Source organism: Anticarsia gemmatalis, chromosome 5 (genome assembly GCF_050436995.1).
Source record: "Anticarsia gemmatalis isolate Benzon Research Colony breed Stoneville strain chromosome 5, ilAntGemm2 primary, whole genome shotgun sequence".
NCBI lineage: Eukaryota > Metazoa > Arthropoda > Insecta > Lepidoptera > Erebidae > Anticarsia > Anticarsia gemmatalis.
In genome coordinates this window covers 4,411,592-4,429,015 of record NC_134749.1, presented here as the reverse complement: position 1 = coordinate 4,429,015, position 17,424 = coordinate 4,411,592, and the positions used below count along the sequence as shown (strand labels likewise).

Genomic DNA, 17,424 nt, shown 5'->3' with positions numbered 1-17,424 from the left:
AAGTGGAAATCTGAAGGTGCAAGGTCAGGACTATACGGCGGATGCATTAACATCTCCCAGCCAAACTCTTAATTTTTGCTGAGTAGCTATAGATGTGTGAGGTCTTGCGTTATCATGATGAAACACTCTTCTGTTGGTCAATTCCGGCCGCTTTCTTTCAACTTCTTGCTTTAATCTCATCAGTTGTTCGCAGTAGAGTTCAGAATCGATAGTCCTGCCTGGTGGAAATAGCTCAAACTGAATAATGCTTCCAATCCCACCACACACACAACATCAACTTATTGCGAGTTAACCCGAGTTTCGCCACAGTATATGAAGCCTGACCGGCCTTTGACCACGACCTTTTGCGCACGTTCTTGTCGTACGTGATCCATTGTTCATCACCAGTCTTCAGCTTCTTCAAAAATGATTCGATTTCATTGCGTCGTAGTACACGGTTCATCAGGTTTCTTAGTGAGATCGAGAGGTACCCACATATTGAGCATTTTTGTGTACCCAGCTTTTTTTAAATGCGCCAAAACTGTTTTGTGGTCAATTCCCAGTTCTTGAGCTACGTCGTAACTACTGATATGTCGGTCTTGCTTCACTTTTTCCAAAATGGCATCCATTTTATCCGTATTAGGGCGACCAGAGCGAGGTGCATCTTTGACATCAAAATTACCGGATCGAAAACGCTTAAACCAAATTTGTGCTACTCTCACAGACACTGCACTAGGTCCATAAACATCGCAAATTTTTTTCGCGGCTTGCCTTGCATTTTTACCTTTTTTAAAGTAAAATTTTAATAGGTATCGAATTTCTTCATTAGTTTCACCCATTTTGTCCACAGAATTAATAGACAGAATTTCGACTCGTCCGATTTCTTGAGTCATAATCCTACCTTCGCGCCGCACGTCAATAAGAGATATCGATAGGGCTGCCGCGCCTCACGTATTTATTGTATTTAAATTACATACAGTGTTACCAACTCTCAAAAACGTTTATCCCTAAACCTAAGTCAAAACCATGGAAGTAATAATACTAACTGGAAGGATCACTAAGACCGAATTCAGGATCTGGGCGAGACTCACTTTTAAGGCCATTTGTCTATAAGGGCTATATCGTGGATAATCTTGAGACTACTAAATAATTATGCACACTGACAAAATTTTGTCATTACCTTACAAGCCATCGATCGTATTTACTTTTTGGATCGCTTTTAAAGATAGAATGGAATCTATATGTGTGAAAACGAGTTACAAGAAATGTGTGTAATGTTATCATTATATTATATATTATTATTATTATAAATAATTAGGTGCAAATTCGGTAGTATTCTCTATAGTATGTGTTCCCCCGAATTTTGCCAGCATAGTAGACAACTGTAGAACCTTAAGAAAAATGTTAGTAGTTAAACCAAATGAAACTCATAGGACTGTAAATATTGTATTACTAGCTGACACGCGCAACTTCGCTTGCGTCACATAAGAGAGAATGGGTCAAAATTTTCCCCGTTTTTGTGACATTTTTCGTTGCTACTCCGCTCCAATTGTTCGTAGCGTGATGAAATATAGCCTATAGCCTTCCTCGATAAATGGACTATCTAACACTGAAAGATTATTTCAAATCGGACCAGTAGTTCCTGAGATTAGCGCGTTCAAACAAACAAACAAACAATCAAACAAACAAACAAACTCTTCAGCTTTATAATATTAGTATAGATTTAAAATTTTACATTGCTGAACAACATGGCATGCTATGCAATCTTTGTCGTAACGTGGCTCGATTTCCCACAATGTTTAAAGCCATTTGCTTTCCGTATGTTGTTTAATAAACATTTCTGTGTAATTATAGTAATAACCTTTTTAATAACTGTAAAATAACTTTTATATTTTCAGATTCCTAGTCAATCGTTCCTTCGAGTTAATTTTTACTTCCGATCAGTAGTGTAAATAATATTTGTCATTTTTACACATCACGCAGGCTAACCTGGTCTTGCTACGTATCAACTACTCCGCCCAGCATAAAACTCAATACCTTTATTTATTACATTACTAGCTGACCCGCGCATCTTCGCTTGCGTCACATAAGAGAATCATAATTTTCCCCGTTTTTGTAACATTTTTCACTGGTACTCTGCTCCTATTCGTTGTAGCGTGATGATATATGGCCTATAGCCTTCCTCGATAAATGAGCTATCTAACACTGAAAGATTTTTTTCAAATCGGACCAGTAGTTCCCGAGATTAGCGCGTTCAAACAATCAAACAAACAAACTCTTCAGCTTTATAATATTAGTATAGATAGATTAGTATAGATCTACCTGAGCAATGAAATGAATCAAAAAACTGAATCAAGAGCTGATGTATGGGGCATACATGTAAACTTTTACGGCCCATAGGATCACTTTTTACTGTATCCATAAAACAAAAGTAATTATTTGGTAAAGCTGTTTAATTCTTTGAAATGAGAACAAAATATGTATGATGTCCACAAAAATCTTAAATGAGAGAGACACTACAATGTACAATACAAATCAAAGTTCTCTTAGATGTGTAAAATTTTCCGCAACCATAGACACACCACATACCAACAATAAGTGATTAAGGCAAAAAATTTGGAACTATTTATTGCACTGAGATGTCAAATATAGACGCCATAGGTAAGGAGCTTAATCTGCTTGATTTTTCTGTGTTGCTAGAAATATGAATATCAATTTCCTTGCTGTTTAAAATGGGGACAAATATATTCAAGATACAAACTATCCTTAGTGTGCATCAAGAGTAATAAATAATGTATAAAACTACTTTTGATTATTTTTATACCAAAGTTTTGTTTAATGAAGCATCAACCGAATAAATTTAAATTCGGTATTAATCTTAAAATTACCACCATAAGTTACAAACATTGTATAGTGGCAACTGTTAGAGAGGGACAAAAGGTCTTAAAAGTAAGTCTCACTGATACCGTTTTTCGAACAGACATCAGAACTATCAAAAGTAAACTCTATATACAAGCAGTAAAGTATGAATTTATTTGATATATTTTTCTTAGTGATTCTTCCAGTTATTACTACTTCCATGTGAAAAATTCACTGACATTCCTGACAATATTGACAGCTACTGAAATGACAGATTTTCAATGTCACGTCACTTGTCACTTCATTCCGCAATGGATTAATAAATTTAGAAAATAAATACAGTTTTGTGATCGTCTATTCAGTGTTACCTTGTTTATATACATTTACACTCCTACAAATTATTCAAGAAATATTTAATGAACAATTATTTTCGTTAAAATAAGAGTAACTGGTGAAAATGGAGTCTGATATTATCAACTGGAGTAACAAAGAAGTTTTAGATTTATTACATAAAGAAAAAATATCTAGTTTCATAATAGATATTATAAAATCTCACGATATTGACGGCCAGTGTCTTCTCTCTTTTGTTGATCGAGATTTTTATGATTATCCTTTCGATCAATTAAAATTAGGTGAACGGAAAAGATTCATATTGCTCGTGAAAAAATTACAAAAAAGTAATCGCAATGCGATGTTTGAGCTCGGTCTGTGTGATGATGCTCTCAGTAATCCTTCGACAAACATAAATTTCCTTGGGACTAATTTGTCACATTTGAGTTATAATCTTCACAACAAACTACCAAGTGAATTATACATGAGGAACACAGAATGCGTGTCGACCTACACTCCAGACGTTAAGGCTTCCAGGTTGAAGCCTGAAATATGGAAGACTGCAATAGCTTTAGGTAAATACAAAGTGTTCAATATTTAGTGTTTGTGCATCATGTTTATGTTTGGGATTCTATCCAAAGAATGTACATGAGTGACCCGAGTGATAAACAAGTGCTGCTTTATTATTGCGTCTAAACAATGTTGCAAAACATGTGTACACTACACAAGTGTAAATAGGACTAGAACACAAATAGTTAACTTATCATAGTTGCACTATACAAAATAAGCAATATTTATAATATCCAAATAAAAATGTATGCAGCAACAGTAGTTACTAACATGAGTAATGTTACGATCCACATAGAGTGGAGCTGGTTGTATGAATGAGTTGATGTTTGTATTCAGGCTATGTGTTCCTGGTGACGTGGGTGACGGCCGTAGTGATGGTGATAGTGCATGACAAGGTGCCCGATATGAAGAAGTACCCTCCACTGCCAGACCTGTTCTTAGACAATGTGCCACACATCCCCTGGGCCTTTGACATGTGCGAGATCACCGGCTCCTTCCTCATGGCCATCTGGCTTGTCGTGCTTTTCTTCCATAAACATAGGTATGTACACTAATCATTTACAAATATTATAGTCATAACAGATAAGCTTGTATAAGCTGTGTCTTCTAAGTATTTCAATATTAGTTATATACCTATGGTACTATACTATGCTACTCAAATTCTGAGTAAATACAATAACTAATGACTATTCCTAGAAGCCGCATGATAATATTGTTACCTGCTGTCAACTGAGTTTTCTTAATAATACTAATGAGTTTTCTTAATAACTCTGAGTTAAATACTACAGTCATTAATTCTGAGAGAGATCACAGTCAAACTAATTATTTACTTCATTAGTGTTTATCTCTATAAATCTTGTCTATAATAACACCTTGCAGATCTGAAATCCTATGAAAGGTGTAATAGTTAGAATGCAAACATCAGTCTAGAATTCTTAACTTTAATAGATATTTCTCTCTGTGATAATAGGTATGTAATAAATTAACATAATATAAACATAATAATATACTATACAACCGGTAGTGTACTGTTTCAGTGGATAATATAAGTGGCCTGATGATTTAATTTTAGACTGTTGATTAATATTCATTTAAAACTAGTATGATAATGATAAACCCATGACTTGTTTAAATTATTACCAAAGAGGTGACGAAAAAGCATTAGTAGAGTGAAGTGAGGTGACAAAGTTCATCTTGGGCTCAGTACTAAGGCCCTGTTTATTGTCATAATGTTTGTGTTTAATACTATCTGGTTACTATGAACAAAGCAAACTACTTGAAGATAAGCAGTGTTTGTTTAATGCATTATGAAATATTGATCATACAAATCACAAGCAAAATCAAACATATTATGATTTCAATAGTTTTCTTTGTTCTCGACATCATACATACCTACCGTATTTATAAACAAATTATATCTAAGTATATAAATAATGAGGTATAATATTGAGAAACTTATTATATTCAAATTAAGACATTCAGTTGAATCTAGTCCAACTGTTTGTAATAAAATGTTTAAGTTTCAAGGATTTACTGTCAACATACTACATTACACGTAATTTCAGTGCAGTAGTACAGTTAAATAAAGAAATGGAAACCTCATACAGTTCTTTGTTTACGCCTGGACAAAGACATGCATGAACTGATTGTGTGAAAACGTCAACAAAACGAATGAAAACAACTGCGCAAGTTCATTGAATTTCGAAGTTATTGGCATTTGTAAACACAAAAAACATTGCAGACTTATCGTAGATTTACATATATGATTGTTTTTCCGTGTGTTTGTTACTTCATCACATGTTATTATGTAAATAAATAAATAAAAGAAAAATGTTCTCTACGAAGTTGATCGCGTGCCTGTAGTTCACTTAGCTCTGGCGTCTTTATCACACTCCAATTATGTTAAATAGATGTCATTACTCATACGATTTTTTTGAAACCACACGTCCGGTAGCTATGAATAATATGGATCAATGATCGTTGAAGGGTTTTCCTATTTGCCAACTCCTATTATATAGTGTGACGCATAGTTCCAAGTTCATCCTACTCCGAGTTAAACGTAACGTAACATTCCTGATGTCACATCATTATGAAATTGGTCATCGTCATAAAGATAATGAGCATATTTTTTTATTCGTATTAAATGTTAAGTAAGTAGATTAGATTTATCGCAAATCATATTTCTTGTTCTTTCTTGTTCTAAACTGAGCTCCATGTTGCTTTAACAACTAAAATAACCCGTTTAGTTTCATTTTTTATGGAGACTCGGTGGCTTTCCAGACATTGCGGATGTCTGTCTGTTGCCGTCTGGTCTCCCTCACAATGCAGACGGGTGATGAACGCATAATACAGCGGCTACTAATTCAATACAACAAATGTTTCATGTCTGGGTATACAAAAGAAAAACGCTAGTCACAGCAATTTGTTTATCCGGAGTTGAGCTTGACCGCTTTAGCCTTGTAACATTAACACTAAAGAAATGACATTGCAATCGTTCGAAAGTTACGCATTTTTGTATTTTTTTACAGAAAGACATGTGGATGACGAATGTTTGGCGAGTAATGTTATGGCATCAAATTCGTTGTACAACATTGCCGTTGTTATCCATTGTATATTCAGTTTACGAGTCTATATTTCGCAATAAACTTATGTCGTCACCGAGTCGATAAATTTTATAGGCCGTTAAGCATAATGTTCAAAAAACGCATGTATTGATATGCTGTGGTTGAGACTTGAGTAAAAGAAACCACACAAATCTAATTTCTTTTGTTTACAAGTTGTATAAGGATAAGATTTTGGTAGAGGCCCAAGAAATCAAAGCAGAAACATGTTTTAAACGAAAATTGCTCTGATTCTATTCTTCAAACTACTTAACCCTTTGCCCTACATAGAAATGCAACTTTCGACACATAAAGTCACCTTCTGAATTCCGATATCCAAGTTTGAATATATTTATAACTAATCGCTATCCTTTCGCTTCTGAGTCACACATATTATCGGTAATTTAAATACATGTCATGAATTACAAAGTACCGCCGTCGCTAAGTACACAAACACATGCAAATATGTTTGAACATTAGCACAAAGACCTCTTTGTGTAATTATCACAGCAAACATAACGACGAACATTCACCCTGTACGTGAATAGTCTTCAGCTTATCTTTTGTTCAGGAAAGTTTACAACTCTAAAGACTTTGATCCACTCAAAGATTATACAAAGGATGATCTGTAACTTCTGTAAGAGACAGCAGATTGCGATCATATTATCTACTTCTAATAAAAGTTGTGAAATTTTCGTCATTGTGCATAATATCAGTAAGCGCTTTGCGTATTAATCATATCTTTGTACATTTTGACAATTCCATTGTTAGTATTCTTCACGTGTGATGAGTCCGATGATTTTGTACAAAACTCTCGAATTGAGTAGAAATATCGTAGAATATTCGTAGTCCGTAACCTCCTATCTGATACGCAGTATCTTAGACAGCTCTATGATCGATAAAATATTTTGAGGGTCAACCAAACATTTACGTAGAACTTGCGTATCTTGAAGCGTAGTCTCTTATAGAAAAATGCGCTGGTATTTTTACTTGTTGTTTAAGTAATTAGGTACTATGATTATATTAACCCAAATGCGTCGACTGATTTAAGGATGTTTTGTTTAATGCATATTGTTGTTTTTGTATGTCTGAAACACCAACACCTACGGTATTTATTAGCTTTCCGACTTTAATTATTCGCTCTAAAGCTAACGCATTTAATTTTGCTCAGAGACTACTATTCCTATGCTTGTGAATTATGATTTCACATTGTTGCCTTCTGAGTAATTTCCGCCTTTATCATTTAGGTATCAATAATTCATACAAGTAAATAACATAGGCTTATAAACAAGATTGTTATTGCGGTCGGTGGGTAACTACGCAGTGGTCGATACGCAGTTTCCAGTCTCGATGTGATCGTAAAATGTGTACGCATTGTTCAGGGTTCACGTTGCCAGTGCAACGTCATACCACATTCTTTATCGTTGGATGGCATTTTCTTGACCTGATGAGCGCACTTGCTTAATATGTTCACGCTCTCATTCCCTCAAGTGACAAGCAGATAATAGTGGCACTAACGCTAATTACGTCACAATTCAGTTTCGTTAAGCAAACTGTTTGTATATCGTCATGGATTACATAACAGTCTACGAATTAACTCGAATACTGATTTTGAGATGGTTACGTCATGATGGTAATAAACGCGATTGTGTATTTATTTACATGACGATTTTGTTAGTTAGATTGCAGCGATGCGGTCGTGACCGTGCTATGTAAAGTTCCGAATCATAGGACGCGAATGAAATGTGTCATTAAACTGACGCTGTTTATTGAATGATGAATTCACAATAAACTTTGATAACATTTTAAGCTAATCTCAACTGCATAAAAAGCATTTGGAACACCTAGATAATAATGCTTTGTTTAACTATGAATATAACTATGATGAGTACACCTAGGTACATAAATTTGTCATACAAATATTTTGTTCATGGCGATAATCTAAACTCGCATGTCACGAATGTTGGGAGTGTTTCACGCATCCATGCAAGTATATAATTAAAAAATCTAATCTGCTAAGTAATGCTGAACTTCATGGAATTACCCTTGAAATATAACAGATTGTTGGCAACTGGAACTCGCAACTATGTCTACGTGTAGGTGTTCCATCTATTCGCTACTCGTGAGGATTGTCTAGGATTTATTTCGGTTTTTAAAACATTCTACGTTGCAGAGAGAATACTTTGGAGAGCTTAGTAATGCCATCTGGAAACATGTGAGACTAAATAGGAACACAGCTTTATCTAACCAGATAAAAGATTTTTAGTTCGTATTAACCTATTTGTACAATTCTACCGTGAAGTAGTAGATACCGAGGAATGTACAGGATGATGTTTGATTGTGCAGGTTTATAATACTGCGGAGGTTCTTCGCGCTGGCGGGCACTGTGTTTCTGCTGCGGTGTTTCACGATGTTGATCACATCGCTGTCGGTGCCGGGCTCGCACCTCAAGTGTGAGCCGCGCTCGTACCCGCCAGCCGACGACCTGACGGTGTGGGGCCGGCGCCTGCGGCAGGCCTACGACATCTGGAGCGGCGCCGGCATGTCCGTGCGAGGAGTACGCACCTGCGGCGACTACATGTTCTCGGGACATACCGTCGCACTTACGCTGCTTAATTTCTTTATAACTGAATGTGAGTACTGCTGGAACTCTTCTTTTATTTAGGGTTTATAAAAAAACATAGCTATCGATACACCTACCAAATGAAATCTAAGGAAAAGACGATGCATATTAGAAAATACGATAAGTATTTTGCATTAACAGACCATCAACTAATATGCGATGTATGCATCCGTCCGTTGAGGGAAAAGTATGTCGCGTTAATTATTACGGTAGCTATAAGAACTGGAGACGTTGATTTACACGTACACATATGGACGGTGTACGGTCGTACGATGTTTCCCATTTCCTGGATGATATTTCAGTCGTCAGACGCGACACTCTTGTGAAGAGTTCTATTCTGGGCCGCAAGGCCGCCAAATTCCACAAGGAAGTGAAACACACAGGGTTAAATGCTCTGAATACTAATTAACTGTTTAAAACGGTATTAGAATTCTTCTACATTTCTTGTTTTAAACTCGATTCCATTTGACCTACTGTTGATAACAATAACAAAGATATCGCAAGCCAAAGTACTTTAATCCATTTTCTTTGCATAACAAATATCTAATCACTAACAAATGACGTATTGAGGAAGTTATGAATATGTAGGTGACGCATACTCGTTCGCGTTGTTTATCAGCGCTCAATATTTTTGATAACGCTGTTGACAATAAGTAAACATGTAGAAATTATTCGTTGTATTACACGATACATTGCACGCAGTACAATAATTCGTAGAATCTCAATGTAGGCTACCTACGCTTAAAAGTAATTTTAAATATTTCCCGTAGCCATTGTCCTTGAAGGTTTAGCAATTAAGCTTGTTTTCTTTTCGTCTGCTATGACGATGCCAGTAAAACAGCAATGTTTATATAAATGAAATACGCAGGTACGAATTCGTGGCAAACATTTAATTGCAACGCAATTTTCTAAAGCATAGTTAGATATAATTATTGCTTCACAATAAAACTAAGCGTTTTCAGGATATTACACAGTTGCTTGCAATTTTATTTTACGTAATATTTAGCATCATTATAACATTCCGTATTACTTAAATAATTAAGTTTCTAAAGGTTGGCATTACATACGTAAAAAATATTAAGTAAGTAAGAATAGTAAGTATTACTTATGTCACGGAAATATCTTTTCATCCTAGTTTTAATTTTAATGGAAAATAGAGATTAAACATTGATAATCTGAAATGGTTGCCTACTTTGGGTTAGGAGGTTAATCCGTTGAAATTGAGATAAGAAGATTATGATTGCTTTTGAAAGATAGAAGTAAATATTTTTATCAATAAGTTCGATAAACAATAAGATGTCAGGCTACCGTACATATGATCAATATTTATTTACAGTAGATGAGCCAGGAAAGCTGTAATGGTTAAGCCCCTAAAAGCAAACGAGTCAATTCGTGACCATAATAGTTTAATTTCAAGCGACCTAACATAGTATTTACCAGAGGTACCTGTAACTCACTAGACCTATGATCTAAACGCCTGATATACCTTACTCAGCCCTGTTACGTACATACGAAATAAATTATAAAGACAGCTTAATTTGATATTCGTACTACCTACCTTTGGTAAACAATTTAGTAAATTTAGATAATCACCGATAATAATTAATTTAGTTCTGCGCTAGACATGTTAAGTTTTATCTCATAACGCTTGTTTTTGTTACAAACTTTCAATAACAACATTATTGGTTTTAAATATCACAATATTATAATACCCCGTGTTTTTTTTTTATTCGGATATTTGTAAAGTTTACATACTTTAAAACTATGACCATGAAAATAAACAAAGTAGCTAACTATCTACCCACACGTTCTAGTCAAAACACATTTAAGGACGATAATTAAGTAAGACAATAAGAACAAAAGAAATTAATTTTTCATACATCAAGACTTGCGTCTATGTATTAGTTAAACGTTTAAATGCAATCCGTAAGAAAATACATTTTAGTACGACAATACCATTCACACACTTTTCATACGAATGTCAAAAGTTTTCTGACAAATATTAATTGCCCAAAATAATTACTTTGATGAAGTTAACATTATAATATTATTATTAACGTATTTCAAAGCTCTATAGAAATATTCCTAAGAACACATACTTATTTATTTTATTATTGCTTATTTATCTGTTGTTTTTTTTAATTTTTGATATCGGAACTATCCCACTTTTTGTGATTTTTTTGCGACGCACTTACTATCACTTGTATTTAATTATCTCAGAAAAACACGGTTAATAGATTGACATAAATATCTTTCAGATTGCCATTTATTGCGCCGATGTTATTTTGTTTTTGTAGGTATTTCTAATAATAGATAGAGACCTAATTTGTTTTGACCAAAAATGGATAATATGTTAATATATTTAATTTTCGTAAACACAATAGCTAGGCAATTATTTACCTTCGCAATAATAATAATATGATAGCTGTAATAGTAGAGTAGGTAGGTACTTGCATATTATTATTCACTTAGGTACTATTATAGAGAATCTAAATTCAAATTACGTAGAAATACAAAAAAGTTAATCTCACAGTTCTGGATATAACAATTGGTATATATTTCATATTACTTGTCAGTAAAATAAAATTAAATACGTTTTGTTGAATACCTATATTTTTTATTTAAATTCATTTTAATTTTAGGAACTGTAATATTATATTTTTATTTCAGATAGTTTTTATCCAGATTTTTTTTTAGAAGTCACCAAAATAAGTCCCACTAATAACTAATGTTATAAATGCGAAATTTTGTGCTGGATAAATTTACGTAGATACGTATTTACGTACGTTTTTTTACGCAAGAACTACTGAACGGATTTTGATGAAATTTAGTACACATGTTTAAACCAGAATTAGCTGTTGGGATAATTTTTACCCTTTTTGGAAACCTTTTTCTCGTAGAAATTGCGAGTGGAGCATTACTTGTGATAAAGTAGTGAATACAACGTATGTTACAGACACGTCGCGCAACCTGTACCTGCTGCACATCCTGACGTGGGTGATGAACATGTTCGGCGTGTTCTTCATCCTGGCGGCGCACGAGCACTACTCCATCGACGTGTTCATCGCCTTCTACATCACCTCGCGACTGTTCCTCTACTACCACACGCTGTCTAACAACCAGGCGCTCATGCAGAACGACTCGTCCCGGTAAGACATGTGTTTTAACATTTTTTTCAACCCTTTATTGTCTCACTGTTGGGCAAGGGTTTCCTCCCAAACGAGGGAGTCCTTGAGTCCACGACGCTGTCCAACTGCGGGTTAGGGACTTTGCATGCCCTCAATAAATGTACAATTAACTAATTTTCTTAGCTGAATGAAAGTGATAAAATTAAAATCGTTTGTACCTTTAGGACCAGTGACTCATTTTTATGTAAGTGTTCAAACACTAAAAAAGTATCGTAGAACTCAAAGAAGTGACTTCTTGTATTGACCATTTAAATTAAATGTTTCCTACTAATAATACTAAACGGCTCCATTAACATCCTTCAGAGAATATAAAGTAAGAATCTGTCGTCATCATATAGATCACTGAGAATGATGTAGTTTATACATAATACATAGACAGAATTAATAGGCAGAATGAAAACCATTCGTATTTGGTATGTCAACAAATACCTATGTGTGCTGAACGAGATAAGTCAGTTAATTTCGTCGCCACATATTGAAAGAGATTAGTGTCGGCCTGTCAGCAATAAGATTAAATTAAAACTCACAAGTATGCCGAATTATAATCCCTTAATTACCTCTACACAAGTGACAGTTTAATTTTATTGAACAAAAGCTTTACGATAGTAAATAACGTGATAGTATCATAGACTCTGGACTTATTTATTCCTGCAGTATATTAAGTTGTCAATGATTGACTATGTATAACTTGTGTTTGACCAAATATAATATATCTTAAACACTCCCTGATAAAAAATCATATTTATCTTCTTTTATTTCCAGAACAAGAATATGGTTTCCTTTGCTGTCGTTCTTCGAATCTGAAGTCGATGGGATTGTACCCAACGAATACGAGGGACCCGTCACTATCATGAATAACCTGAGACAATGGTTCGTGCAGCTGGTGGCAGACGTGAAGGAGTCCGCCATCGCTAAGTCAGCGGGCACGAAACTGCAAGAAGGAGCTGCTATGGGAGAGTACTCAGTGGTGAAGCTCGTCGATGGCATCAAACGAAACCTTAGCTTAGTCGAAGAATACAAAACTTCGCGCCAAAGATTGGTCACTTTTGACAAAAATATTCAAGCGTGCTTGTTAGACGATCGTCCCGACGTTGAGCTGCGACATAGAAACATCGCCGAGTTCCCCGCAGACTCTCTCCTCAAGGACTTTAGCAATCCGCCATCTCCAGTTATGAAAAAAAATATATGAACGAACTGAAAGTTCTCACCATAGAGGCTGTTAATAAATAGAACTATTTCGTTGTAGCTTTACTTATACAATGAAATCAATTAGATACCTGAATGTTTACATTTCCATTATAGATTTTATATAATGTTATTCCGTATTTATTTTACTATGATAAGTTAAATGTAGTATAAATTATTAAGAAAATTTATTTGCTCAAAGTACTAATCTTGAATAAATAACATTTTCGCTTTTATTTATTTTTCCTTTTTTAAACAAATCCGCTGGAATAAAACTTGCCGCAAGGAATTTCCTTATTTGACATAAAAGACACCCAGTGTAATCAGACCTGAAACAACAAAATATATTTGGAGGACGGATGTGTTTATTCCAAACAGGATTGGGACTTACGCATTTTACCTTAAAAGGCATTAATATTAATATAAAAGGCAATAAGGCATTTTATGGTAAAATGCGTGTTCGCGTTAATTCCCGTATTCTATTATACATTAAACATGGAACGCGAGAGTTTAAAAGTTATGAATAATTTATTATATCCGATGAGTCAGATTTGAGGCATGTCGTGACTGATTAGGAAATCACCGCAACACAACGAAGTCCCCAGTTAAAATTTAAGCCTTGTATTCACTAGACTGGTCGATAGCACTAATACAACATAGCAACATAAGTGATGGCGTTCTTAGAGATATGTCGAAAGTTGGCGAGTATGATTATTACATAGGTTTTGAATGAACACCGGTGTTTGTGTAAAAGGCCTGTTTTACTTTTGTTTTCCTGAATCTTGTGATCCTGAAACTTACGCTACCTCTGTTCTAGCTCAGATTTAGCAGCAAATATTAGAATGAGTCAACCTCTTCAAGTATCGCGTAACCCATCTGTAGTTTTATTTTACCAATAGCCTCTGTCCGCGTGAAAATATTTTTCGGGGGAAAAAGTACCCGATAAATTTATCTATAATAATAGTAGAATATAGTACAACCACTTAGAGAAGTAAACAATAATGAAGGTAGGATTAGCGAATATTTGTAAAAACTTTAATAAATATGAAACATTTGCCATGGTACAGCTCAGTAACCTTTAACACATGACTGCTTCAGTTTCCACGGTCGATTAGGTACCTCTACTGTTCACGGATATTCATTCATATTGTTGTCTTACTAAAAATGGTAGCTGGCTTTTCTAAACGAAAATAACAACATATTGAAGCATGTTAAAACTTTAGTTAGGTTTTTATTATAGAGCTGATAAATAAGCACCCATTATTTTTCTTATAGAAGATTATAGAACAGCTCCCCACGGTAGCGGCCCCGCGGGAACCTATACACAGTATAAACTATACCATGATTATCAGTAGGTGCTATAATATAATAAGGGCTGGTAAAATTTAAAAGAAAGTATTCGTTCGTATTTTATATAATTCATATGAAAAATTGTTAAAAAAAATTGTCTTTAATTAATATTAATAAATGATGAAATAAATTTGTCATGAAAAATGTAATGTATTACAACCAAAAGCCGTGCGTATTCATAGAGAATGACCGCTTATGCAATTATAATCTAAAAATGGATGTAAATAATACTATATTGAATGGCAGTCAAGTCGAATGTCAGTTCATTGTTTCGACATGAAATAATAGCACAATAGATCATTCTTATGAATGTTACTTTCACTTATAACAATAAATAAAATTAAAATTTAAAAATAATCAATTGTAAAATTACAAAAGAATAGTTCGTATTATAAGCAATTGTAAATAAAAAATTAATACTTTTAAAAATAATACAAGCCTTAATGAAGGATAAACTTGTTAAATAGAAATCTTATTCTGGAACTTCATAGAAAATTTTATTAATTTATTATATAAACTCTAATGATTTATGATAATAGGCCACTTCGTATTAGAAAACGTAACTATACATCGCCACTTAACATGGATACTCAACAAATACTTCTTTGCATTATATACAATGACTATATCAAAGAAGTGAATATGATAATGCATTATAAATAACAGAACTTAATGAATAGTGCTTGCTTAGTTCTAGTAGGGATTGATTTGAGCTGAAAAGCAAGTAAGTGTTCAGTCCATTATTCAGCTGCAGCGGCTTGCTCACTCTGGATCAGAGACTCAGAGGGATTCTCCTTTTTACTGTCAGCCTCTGTCTGTTCATCTGCAGGCTCATCTTTCTCTGCAGACTGTTCACGAGAACTAACTGTGCCATTTTCATTGACTTCCTCTTTTTCAGGAGAGCTTTCTTTGGCAGCCTCAGTGGTTGTTGCCTCAACTTCTTTCTCTGGAGATTGTGCCTTGACATCTGGTGAACCTTCTTTTTCAACAGATTTTTGTCTTTCAGCTGTTTCCTTCTCTGGAGATTTTTCTTTAGAGTCACCTGCAGCGTCCTCTGTATCCTCTTTTGCTGGTGTACCTTCCTTAGAAGGTGCATCTTTAGGAGGAGAGCCCTCTTTGGCAGGACTTCCTTCTTTTGTTTCTGTTTTGTCTGCAGTTTCATCAGCAGCTTCAGTTGACTCTGCAGTTTTATCATCAGATTCTTTACTTGTTTCATCTGCCACATCACCATTGACCGCCTTTTCCTAAAACAGAACAGTATGTGACGTGATCAGACAATACTTAGCTACTGAGATTGTGTGTGAAAAGATTGTTAAAAATATTCTTTATATTGCTTCCACATTATTATTTTATATTAGTGTTCAGATCATTAAGGTTGAGGTATGGTACACATCACACTATAGTAAGAATAGGCAATCTATTTAGTTACCTTCTCATTTTCAACTTGTGGTGGCTCTTCTGGGGGAACTTCCATCTTCAAAAATTGTTCCAAAGTGTCGACTTCATTGGCAAGGTCAAACTGATCATAGTCCTGTAACACATATACATCTTTAGTGCATATTTGTTTACAAATTCAGAACTGCATACAAAAAACTGGTAAAAGCACTCATAAGAAAAGTGCATTGGAATTGCTAAACAGATAAGTTTTCTGTAAACAAAATCGTTAACTACACCATCAGTTATATGAACAAAGAAACAAAACACAAACAGATGGCAACATACCAAAATACTATGCCATTGGTACATTTACCATATTTACGAGTCGTAATGTGACAAATTCTAGTAATGGAAGCTCACCCCACAGTATTCTTCATCGTTAAATAGTTGCGGTGGGAGTGGCGATCGCGGGTTGGGGTCACTCACGGTGCCACCGTTCGATTTCGAGTTGTTTTGCATAAAGTCTTTTTCATCTTCCTTTCCTGGTTCCGTTATGTCAATGACATCATATTTTATGTTTTTGGAATCTAGGATCATCAGAACTCGCTGTTGCCGCTTCTTCACCTAAAATTATTATAAATTCACGTAATCAAAAACAATCATTACATGAATCAGTGATGAAAAAGTCGAGAAAGGCACCCGGCCATCCCAGGAATTTTCTAATATTAAACTTACCTCTTTGTTTCCAGAAATACCACTAATATACACTTTGACAACCATATTGATATACTTTCGTTTTACACTACAATATTGATAAATAACAATCGCTAAAAATTATTATACGAGAAAAATAGGCTTGGCCATTAGACAATCTGTTTTAATAATAATAATTACAGGATAAATGACAGTTACTGTGTGACCAATAAAATAAATAGAACCTACTATTTTTAACATGTAATGACTGACTTAAAAAAATCACGAATTATATAAAGGTATTTATTTAGTATTTTCCCAACTTAACCCAAAAAAATTAATAGGTGTCTATATATCTGATTTCTCGGAAATAAATATAAGGTCATGCAGCATACAAAAATATTTCCACTTTCTACCACAATATAAATAAGTTGGCCAACTCAATGCCTAACGTTCCGTTTTATGCTGTACTCATATGATAGAATGTGTCATTTTAAGATTGTAAGGCGCCAAGATTCAAAACATGTCCAAAAATTTTTTTCAACCTTCGCGTCGATATTCGTTGTGTAGCGCTCTTTTCGAACTAATAATAGACTAATAGATGAATAAATCCATCGAAATACAAGGTTTAGAAGTAACATTAATTAAGACTGCAGCCGACCTGGAGTCC

The 17,424-nt window shown here is 34.4% G+C and overlaps 2 protein-coding genes across 2 annotated transcripts; one reads left to right on the top strand and one right to left on the bottom strand.

The window, feature by feature from the left end:
- The first annotated feature begins 3,117 nt into the window (after positions 1-3,117).
- On the top strand, positions 3,118-13,568 carry LOC142972859 (sphingomyelin synthase-related protein 1-like). Its single transcript, XM_076114219.1, has 5 exons — positions 3,118-3,743; positions 4,075-4,279; positions 8,685-8,971; positions 11,918-12,110; positions 12,912-13,568. Exons 1-5 carry the CDS (start codon positions 3,296-3,298, stop codon positions 13,336-13,338), a joined length of 1,560 nt encoding a protein of 519 aa, XP_075970334.1. The 5' UTR covers positions 3,118-3,295; the 3' UTR covers positions 13,339-13,568.
- Positions 13,569-14,732: 1,164 nt separating this feature from the next.
- On the bottom strand, positions 14,733-16,959 carry Sh3beta (SH3 domain binding glutamate rich protein Sh3beta). The gene is made up of 4 exons (XM_076114218.1): positions 16,797-16,959; positions 16,482-16,685; positions 16,114-16,215; positions 14,733-15,928 (listed from the first exon to the last, which is right to left on the bottom strand). The coding sequence occupies exons 1-4, from the start codon at positions 16,839-16,841 to the stop codon at positions 15,425-15,427; spliced, it is 855 nt and encodes a 284-aa protein (XP_075970333.1). The 5' UTR covers positions 16,842-16,959; the 3' UTR covers positions 14,733-15,424.
- Positions 16,960-17,424: the final 465 nt, after the last annotated feature.